Genomic DNA, 10,018 nt, shown 5'->3' with positions numbered 1-10,018 from the left:
TAGTCTGAACGTGTATTTTCCTGATCAACGTACTATACAATTTTTTATGAATGGCAAAGTGCCGCCATCTGGTGGTACATGGCCATAACAGCTAAAATGTGTCTTTTTCAATTTTTTTAGTTTTCATGTACTTGGTAGTTTGCATACAAAGTGTGGAGTACTGAAATGCACTTTGCGGATTTTATAATTATTTTATGTCGTGAGTAATTTAAACATCCGAAAAGCATTTCCGTCACTTCCGCATCTGAATTTGAGATTRGACCACGAAGCAGCTGCTATGTYGACGGACGGCAGCTAACCTACATTTTAAAGCTACAACCTCTGTGAGAAATAATGTTAAAATACCACAAGCGAGCTCCGACTGACAATAATGTTTACATCGGAAGTCAACTACGCACTTCCCTAGCAACAACAGTCCTTGACAACAGCTAATGACCACAAGCTAAAGAATGGCAGGAACRGATGCTAATACGTCACTATGGGAACAAATTTGCCAAGGTAAGATGAATGTGCCTAAATAAGTCTAAGTTTAATGTAAATAAAATTAATTGCTTGTGTGTATTTTAAGAGTTTGAAGCTGAGCAACCCAGCCCTCCTAAACAGAAGCAGAAGGTGAGCTGTAGTGCCTTGAAAAGGTATTCACACCCCTTGAGCTCCCAGGTTGTGCCATGGTACAGTCACACAGTTMAATTTTCTTGGGATTTCATGTAGCAAACCAACACAACTGATTTTCAAACTTCACAAATATAATTCTGAAAAGTGTGACCACTTAATTTACTCTGAGGGGCACCAATTTGCCCCTTAGTAGTAAATACACTTGTTATGAGTACAAATTATATGATTAATTTGAGGAGGTCAAGTCTGAGTTTTTAATATGAGAAAAGTTTGGGAAAATAGCTTAAAGGGATTGAATGCTTTTACAATGTGCTTGATGAACATATCTTTTCTGCTTCAAGATCGTTTAGAGTAATTATGGCTTTATTAGGCATTAGTGGATGATGATCATCCGAGGTGCACGGACCCTCTTGCTACTACTGGTGGCATGAAAGTTGTTCCTCATCAGAAGCACCCTAAGACAGCTGAAACTACAACGTCTCCACAGAATAATGAACGTAAGATGTACAGCCTGCCTGAAAAAATTCTTCCATTCCTGATCTGAATTTGCAAAGACTGGCATCCATGTGTTTCAGGGCCGGTCAAGCGGTTCTTGGAGAAAATAGTGTTCCCTGTATTATTACCCGGTCTTGAAGCTTTGCTGCGAGAAGCCCAGAAAGCTGGCGCTTTTGAGGTMKGTATTTCTTCTGATAAACATCACACTAAATATTTAAACACATATTTAGCAGTAAGTAYCTCACGTTATGCAAAATGGAATGCTTAATTTGACCCAAAAGTACATTTATTGTTTACTGCCACGGCTATGACGACAATCAATAAAAGCGTTTGTCAGAGCTCTCAAAAAGTATTTGGAGACATAGCAGAGTCGTCTGCAGACCTTGACTATTGAGAGTGATTTGAATATTCTGGAGACAATAGTCTGCAACTTATATCATCAGTGAAATAAATATCGCAGAGTCTTTTATCTTATAAAACACTCAGCAGCATATCTCAAGACTTTCAAATATTTTTGAATGATAGGGTTTGTGTCAAACCGGTATGCTTTATTTTTAAGTCTGCTTTTTCTCCACAGAGATTGTAAATACTCTAAAAAAATAGTTTTTCTCATTCCAGAGAAAAGTGACCAGATTTCTCCCCTGTGACTTCCTAACTCAGTATCTCTACAAGTAAGAGCCCTCCCCACAATCCTACACTCACACATTTATAGGACACTGCATGACTAAGCCAAATAATTTTCTTAATTTTCGTAATAAGTCTGTGACTTATTTGTTCTCAGTCAGAACCCCCACAGGCTGGGACAAATTCCAGTGAACTTTTTTGACATTCCCTTTGTCAGTGATTGGCTGATAGAGCAGTAAGTATCTCACGTTATGCAAACATACTTGGGCAGTGATGTCTTTTTGTCCTWTGAGAGTCTTATCACCTTTCACTAAACTCAAAGACCTTTAAACTTCCTCTTTCGTGTTGTGCATGTTTAATCAGATAAAATTCTAAAATGAATATTAGTCAAAAAGGTTTGTTTTYTTTCCAGYCTTGTGAACATGGCTACATTTCTTCTTGCAGTGCCTATGATTTCATTTCTGACGCGATAATAGTCATCTATTTTCGATCCTGCACYYATTGTCTTCTTCATTTTTTCTTGTCTTGTATTTTTCCAGTCCTAGACCTCCCATCCCTTTGTTTCTACTGCTCAGTGAGGAGGAGGCTGCCCTGATTGTCCAGTCTTTCTGGAGAGGATATAAGGTGCATCACACCATCTTAATGAACCATTTGAATAATTTTTTCCAACATTACATGGTTGTACAACAAATAATTTAAATTTTTAAAAGCAAGAATTTAGTCCACAAGTTTGAATGTTTTTTGTGTACTTATTTAATCAACACAAGCTAAAATATATCATTTACATAAATCTCAGTTAGTAAGATGGACCTTGACCACATGATTTTTGTGGCTATCATCAAATATCTGGCATAAGTCTGCATGAACGTTTGATCACTCTTGTGGAAAGAAACTGCAACATTCATTTAAAGTGGTTTGTTTCATAACCCATGCCCTGCCCTGCTTCTGAGGATAGTCATGCATTTTATGAAAGCTGAAATATTTTTTTTTTCTCCTGGAATGCTCTATTTTGTTTAAGCCWGATACATTCTCTATTCTAAGGKGCACATAATTTAATTCTTGACTAATTAGTCCAAAGAACATCATTGCAGAAGTCCTGGTCTCAGTTCTCACTAGTCTGGTCTTCATGACTTTGTTAAAGAGAAAAAATGTTCTCTTTGCACACCGCCCATAAAAGTAAAATTCCTGCAGTCTTTTTCTCATAGTACAGGCCGTTCTGACCAAAACTGTCAAAGGTCAAGTTACTATAAGATAAAGTAAATCAATGCATATGGCCCAAAAGTGCATGAAAAAGGTTAATTTTAAAACAGAAAAGGAACAGCTTAGTCAGTCCACAAGACCGCAGTAACCCTGTGTGTGTGTGTTCATCTTAGGATACATTAGACGCCCTGCCTCTGAAAAAATTAGCCCACACCGTAATCTTGTTGTATAATCCCATTTCGTTGTAAAAACCTCCTCTTACACAGGGGCCTGTAGTTTCATTCAGCAGCGTGGTTATGTCATCGGTGATGCCAGGCTTTAATTCCCTCCTGTGTGGGTGCTGCGATGCCGCGATATAAATAGTCAGACGCAGCCAGAGGCAAACAGCAGCAGTTTCGTCACTCTCTCAGACAAAAGATAAACACAATGTTCTGGTGTGAGGCCAAGTAAAAGGGTCGTGTTCTGCTTGTTCCAACCGTAATGTCATCTGCAGTTGCTTTTAAATAAATCAGCAAACCTATTCAAACATGTAGCTGAATTTATGGGTGTGTGCCTAAAAAAAGCTTTGCTGGAAGTGCAGGTGCAAGCTTTCTGTTTTGGATGCTTTTCCCCGCCAGCAGGGGGAGACAGTGTCCTTCTTTTCAGCCCGTGTTCTTCTGTGGCAGCAGTTAGTGTGTTTACCCTGAATTAGGAGACTGTTCAGAAAGGCCACTGATGGCACTGCAGACGGTCAGCCCCAGGGATCTTGAGGCAGAACCACACAACAAAGAGAGAAACTGAGTTGATAGGGAGAGAGAGCGGGAAGGATTAAGTGGAAAGATGAAGCTATGTTTGGAAAATTCTGGGGTGGGTGACAAAGGGGAGGAGAGAAAGCATGCTGATGTTGCAGAGTAGTGTCAGATTAGAGACTGAAGCTAGATGGAAGGAAATGCAGCTTTGTCAGCAGAGATCAAGGATTAAAAATGCGGTACAGTCAGTGTCGGAAGTTAGAGATTGGGGTTTTGACAGACGCAAGATCACAACTTTTTAAACACTCACAGGATGGGGATATTTTGGGCTTGCAGAGTACTGACAGAGGCTGTGGTGTATCATGACTGGAGTAGACGTATAAAGTCATTTGTGAATCTGTGCAAGTCCTGCAGAACCTTTGTGATTTATGGCCACACAGATATAAATTCACAGAATTATGAGCACACAGCTAGTCAACGATGTATGTTTACTAAAATCAGCGTCTGTGTGAGATTTTCAAGTAATGGCAAATACTTTTGGAATTTCTAAAAAATCAGAATCTGATGTTGAGATTTTTCTAAGGTGTTATTACGATCAAGCCCCCCAAACTGATCCCTACATTTGTTCCCCCTCAGTCTCACGCTCAAAACTGTTATATAACCCGCCTGACGCAGCACTGACTCCCTGACTGCAGTCTCTGTCTATCTGTGCTTGTCCGCGTGGACTTGTGCGAGTATGCGTGTTCTGGTTAAGAAACACAGACGGACCAAAAGCGCAGGAAGCAGAGACCGAGAGTATTTTTGCAGAGCTAAATTTTCATCCCTCCATAAATTTTCATCCCTCCATGATTAATCTTTCTCATCGCAACGCTGCGCACTGAAGTAGAGATGCAGTGGAGCTGGCTCTTGCACACACGCACAAATTAACTCCCGTCAATGACTTAGACAATGACACTGTGTCTTGTTTCCCTTTTCGCTTCCAAAAGCATTCATACGCCTTGAACATTTTCACATAATGTCACCTGACAAAAAAAAACATCTTCATTGTATTGTATCGGGATTTTATATGACGGACTGACACAGATTATTTAGTATTTCAGGTATTTACATCACTCAGAATACAGTCATCCTTCACAGTAAATCATGGAAATGGCAGCATTATGCTTTGGGGTGCCTTTCTTCAACTGAGACCAAAGAGCAGATAGGACATGATTGGAGGACAATACTGTTAGGAAAGCTGTTAGAGGCTGCAGAAACTGGACTAGTCTTTATTGCAAACATTAAAACACAACATATATATGCTTTGAAACTGTTCAAAGCATATGTGTGTCTTAACGGCCCAGTCAAATTCTGGGCCATCAAATTTTAGGTCTTTAAATATCCAAAGTTGATTTGAAACATAAACCGCAACCTTACAGTGAAAGGTTTTGTAAAGTTATATTAAAAAATAAGCACTCCACACTTCCAAGAAAAACTTTGTAATTTTTCCTTGGCCACCCAGTTATGTGGTGGACTATCACACAAAATCTCAATAAGACACAGTGAAGTTAGTTGTGAGACATGAAGTACGAGCCCCATAACCAGGAAGAGCCGTAACATGTTGCATAATCTTCTTTAAACTACGTGCCTTAGCCCGGCCATAATCCATTCATCCATGCCTGCTGCTGTAACACACATGTACTCTAGCACACGCAAACACTTTTTATGATCACTAAGACTTATTAGGATTACTCGAATGTGGTCAGCTGAGTTGGAGCAGTGTAGCTGTTTTATAATAAACTACAGTTAGCTTGTTGATACTATAAAGTTGTGTTTGTGTGTTTCAGAGGTCTTTTTTTCCCACTGTTTCCATTTCTTGTTTATTACGATTTATTTAGCTTGCACACACTCTATTATTAATCACCTGGCTAAAGTGACTGGCTTTATTTCCTCTATAGACTGCTGTTGCACATTAGTATCAGAGAAATGTGTTGGTACTCTTCAAACATAAACATAAAAACACCCTAAAAGTAAACAACTTAAATTTTAATGTTATTCCTTGTTGTTTATTACGCACTAAACAGGTTCATTAAACACAACGCAATGTGTGATATTTTTTTTTACTTTCCCTGGTTTAAATCTAGAAAATCTAGCATTATGAATTATGTTTTAACCCCCCAAAAATTTGCAAACAGGACTAATATCTATTAATAAGTAATGCTTAGATTTAATTTGTTTATTCCTGCTTAATCCACTAGCAGTAATGGGCTGACTGGTTTAAAAGGGCTATAAGTAAAAAATGCTGAGGCTTTTTCTCATCTCATCTGTAAACTCAAAAAATCCGGGTCACTATTTTCAGTCCGATGTTTGRTTAGATCTACCCCGCCTCTTCACCAACAGCATGAAATATTTCACAGTATATTTGTAAAATATAAATATGGACAAATAAGACTGAAACCCTTAAAATAACATTTTGTGGTAGCATCTTAACAAGCTATTATCTACACTTCAAAATGAGATGTTTGCATTTGCCCCAAGACATTGATAGAGAGGTAAATCCTTTTAAACCCCAAAATGCATTTTCTTTAGAAAAGAGAAAAATCATCAAAGCAGGTTTTCCTTCTGTACATTTATTGATAAGTCTTGTAGCAACACAGAAAGAAATCCACTTTTTTTCCTGTTTAGAATCTTGGGTTTTATGTATTCATACAATGTTTTCAATTCCACATTATTGTTGGATTTTTAGGCCTAGATTAGAATAAAAAAGAAATAGGGCACTCTTTGTGCTGAGTAATATTTCATTTGACATGACCTGATATTGATGGTTTGACATATTAACACCCACTCTGCCCACAGAGTTTCTGCCAGACAGCAGTGTAGTCGATCAGAGAATTAGGTCTGGGATTCCAGCTCAACGATCTAAGAGCAGCCATAGCTGAAAGGTCTGAGCTGAGCTTCAGTGTTGGGTCAGTTGACCGACCACGTGCAGCGACACTCATGCAGAAAAAATGTCACAGGCACTCAGTCTATTAAATAGCCATTCTGTCTGCTTCTGCTTAGTGCCCACTTGCTAACTTATAGCAAGGCACCGTTTAAATGAGATGGGATTTATATGCACAATATGGTCCGAGGGAAAAAATGAGAATTCCTTGTCAGTGTTTTAAAAAAGCACAGTGGGGGTGTGTTGGAGCCACTAACTGTGTTCAAGCCTGCAGAGGCACGTATCAGACTGCAGGTCACCGGGCTGGTTGAACTCTGACGGAAGCATCTGGCAACAAATAGATGATGGGTGGATGGATGAGGTGTGAAGGGGAAGATTTAAAGAGCAGATTTGTGGGTGTCTCTGTGTGACTTGTCGACGTTGGTGATAGTACTGCAGTAAACACAGACCTTAGTGCTGCTGCAGAATGAGAAACTTAGTTTCCCAAGCAGCAAAGGAGAGCAACCTGAGAGACTGTGCAGCAGAGCTGAAGTATGTGTGTTAGAGAGAGTGTGTACATTGTTTGTTGGAGTTATGCAACTTGTGGGAGTGTGGTTTATGTAGGGCTTCATCTTGTGCTGCCACTGGTGTGATTTTTATGAAGATGTCTGTGGGACTTGAGTTGGCGGCAGCCTTCATGCAGTATTTTCTTCTTTTGTTTCAGTTCGGTGGTGTGTGTCTATGCTCGTGTTAGCATCTTACAGCTGAAGTAACGCATGTGGAAGGCTACGGCCTTGCAGCATCCCGGCGATTTTTCTAATCACTTTAATCCATGCCTGTGTGCATTGTACGCAGCATGAGAGGAGTGACTCACATGCAGTGAACTAAACTCGGCCACGTGTGCAGTGACACGAGTGATCGCAACAGCAGCATACTGAGTCTGCAAACAGTCATGAACGATTCCAACTTAGATGACTACGTCAGAAAAAGCACACTTTTCTAAAGCCATAACCTGAGATCAGGTGCTATTGTGAGAGGCTGCATTGTAGTATACAGAAAGATTACTTGTTTCAGGAAAAATATGGAAAAGTTGATATAAGTATTTTCAATAAGTGTGGAAAATACAACATGGAAAATATTTGGATTTAAAAGCTCCGGTATATATCCTGCCATATTCCATAACCATCCAAAAATAACAGACTACTCACTCTATCCATACTGTCTCTGGTTTGTGGATTTTATATTTCAAGCCACATGACAGTAAAAAGTTATCTGCCATAAATTCATCTTGATGTGTCATAGTCATTCTTTAAAATGTTTTTCATAAATGATCAAGAACTTTGATACTGGGAAAGATGAAAAATGTGCCAGGACTTTGTTATTGTCTTTTTGCAGATATAATCCCGAACTTCACTTTTCGCCACTAGACAAGCTGGTCTTATTCACACAGACGGGATATAAAACATTCTCAGTCAGCTCAGCTTCTTTCATCTGTCTGTCGTAGACACACTTAAAACCATTCTGCATTTTAAACGTGTGACCTGTTTCTAAGCAGTTGTTTCTATTGAATATTTCTTTCTATTTGGAAGCAAGTTATGGCAGCAAAAGCACAATAACAAGGTATAAGATTTATGGAGGAAGCCAGTGAAAATTGACATTCAGTCTCGCACACAGAGAAAACAAGCAATGGTGAGCAAACACAAGCGGCTCCAACCCCCCACACGTCCTGACCCTCGCCCCTGATTTCCATTTCTATGGTTTGCTCCCATCAGGACAGGGGCTGCTGCGGCACCATGACACCCATTGAATTAACTGTTGGAGCTCACTGGTTGGGTTGGTTTTACCAATTCGTCAGCCTCACGGCCAGCCTTATATAACCGGCCTACTTTTAAACTCCTGAGCATGAACACGCTATTGTAGCCTCACAACCAGACACTCAAGAGGACRTTGAGGTTCAATGGAAGCAGAGGGGGAAAAAGATGGGCGAGAGGAGACGTGGAGAATGCAAAACAGAGAGGACAGAGGTGGACGGAGAGGGATGAAACATTGATGTGGGGAGAACCTCAAGAGGGTCTGAGGTGTTGTTATATGAGGCACTGAGGAGCTGAAGGGGAGGAGAGGCAGAGAGGAAAATCTCTCTGAGTAAAAGAGAGAGAAAACCTTTTTAGTGGGAGAGGAATAGGCAAGTGAGCCCTGCAGGGACATTTTCTTCTCATCCTAAACAGCAAACATTCAGTCAATCTCTCAGCAGCCCACACAAACACAAAACAACTACAGGGGTTTCCTCCAAGAACAAAAGTATGAGTCATGTCAGCAACAACTTAAGTCGGAGATGCATCAAAAGGCAGCCTGTTGACAATKAGGCTGCATGAATTTCACCCATTTAGCCAGCCGCACAATGCAGACGCAATCATACTCAGACATGGGCYTTAACAGTGACTCATAAAATGACAAACTGCTTTGTAAACCTATAGTTATTTTTAGCTGTTTTAGAATATAGATGACAACCTGGCTTCATCTTGGCTTTGTAAGTCTTTTTAATCTGACTCATTCAGATAAGGGCATGTGTGGCTTTTTGACACCTTTTAGCCTCCCTAGCATAGCCAGACAGGGTCTATTCATGTTATTTATATACTCTATATATGGCAGGCCTGAATATCCGTACTGAATTTTTATTTATTATTTATGTASCTTCCCTGGCAACATAATTACTTGTATAATAACAAAAGGGGAGAGATAGATGGGCTAATTTATCTTTGAGAGGATTTGTATGACATACAGTGATGAGAAAGCGAGCCTGCTCTTGCAACAAAGTGCAGCCCAGATTTCTAAATAAGGTATGCAAGGCATGCATTTAATTTTTATTATCATAAAAAGTCTAACACAAAGTTTATTTCATTACATCATTGTGACACTTTTTTTAATCAAGCCATCCCCATAAGCGACTTCTACTGTGCAGATTCCATTTTAGTGTCACACGGAGTTAATCACTTGTCCTCAAATCACTGGAAGTCATTCATTTATTCCTGCTTTAATTCAGGACYAATTTTAACCTCTGTTGTGAGATCAAAGGTCAAACATTTAGTAGGGAGGAGGGTCGCATTGTGGCAAATCATTACAATTATGGCATCAGCATATTAATGAATTTTGGAYGGGATTTTTGTCCTGTTAAATGGAAACCATCCATTGTTTTTCTCACAAWTGTGTAGTGAGCTATTTGAAACAAGAGAATCACAATATTCATTGAACATGAATATTCAATGAGTATTAATGTTCATTGCATATTTAACATGTTAAAACCTTGACTYATTAATGCTATATGTATGAGAGTAATTTACATAAGATATTACTGTATTTATCACTGTTTCTATAACTCTAAAATGAACTGATCATCGCTGTTTGTTCAACAGTTCAACAAATGGAAGATCAGCTGGTTGAAATACTCAAATGTTTTATT

General features: G+C 39.3%; 1 protein-coding gene across 1 annotated transcript in view; it reads left to right on the top strand.

The window, feature by feature from the left end:
* The first annotated feature begins 244 nt into the window (after window positions 1-244).
* Window positions 245-10,018, top strand: part of iqck (IQ motif containing K) — a 13,716-nt gene continuing 3,942 nt past the window's right edge. The window contains exons 1-8 of the mRNA XM_017306139.1: window positions 245-498; window positions 569-612; window positions 986-1,112; window positions 1,191-1,288; window positions 1,729-1,781; window positions 1,892-1,969; window positions 2,274-2,358; window positions 8,334-8,389. Coding sequence (XP_017161628.1) covers window positions 450-498; window positions 569-612; window positions 986-1,112; window positions 1,191-1,288; window positions 1,729-1,781; window positions 1,892-1,969; window positions 2,274-2,358; window positions 8,334-8,389 — 590 coding nt within the window. The 5' untranslated portion in view covers window positions 245-449. The remainder of the gene's footprint in view (window positions 499-568; window positions 613-985; window positions 1,113-1,190; window positions 1,289-1,728; window positions 1,782-1,891; window positions 1,970-2,273; window positions 2,359-8,333; window positions 8,390-10,018) is intronic.

Source organism: Poecilia reticulata, linkage group LG8 (genome assembly GCF_000633615.1).
Source record: "Poecilia reticulata strain Guanapo linkage group LG8, Guppy_female_1.0+MT, whole genome shotgun sequence".
Taxonomy (NCBI): Eukaryota; Metazoa; Chordata; class Actinopteri; order Cyprinodontiformes; family Poeciliidae; genus Poecilia; species Poecilia reticulata.
This window is presented reverse-complemented; position numbering and strand designations above follow the sequence as displayed.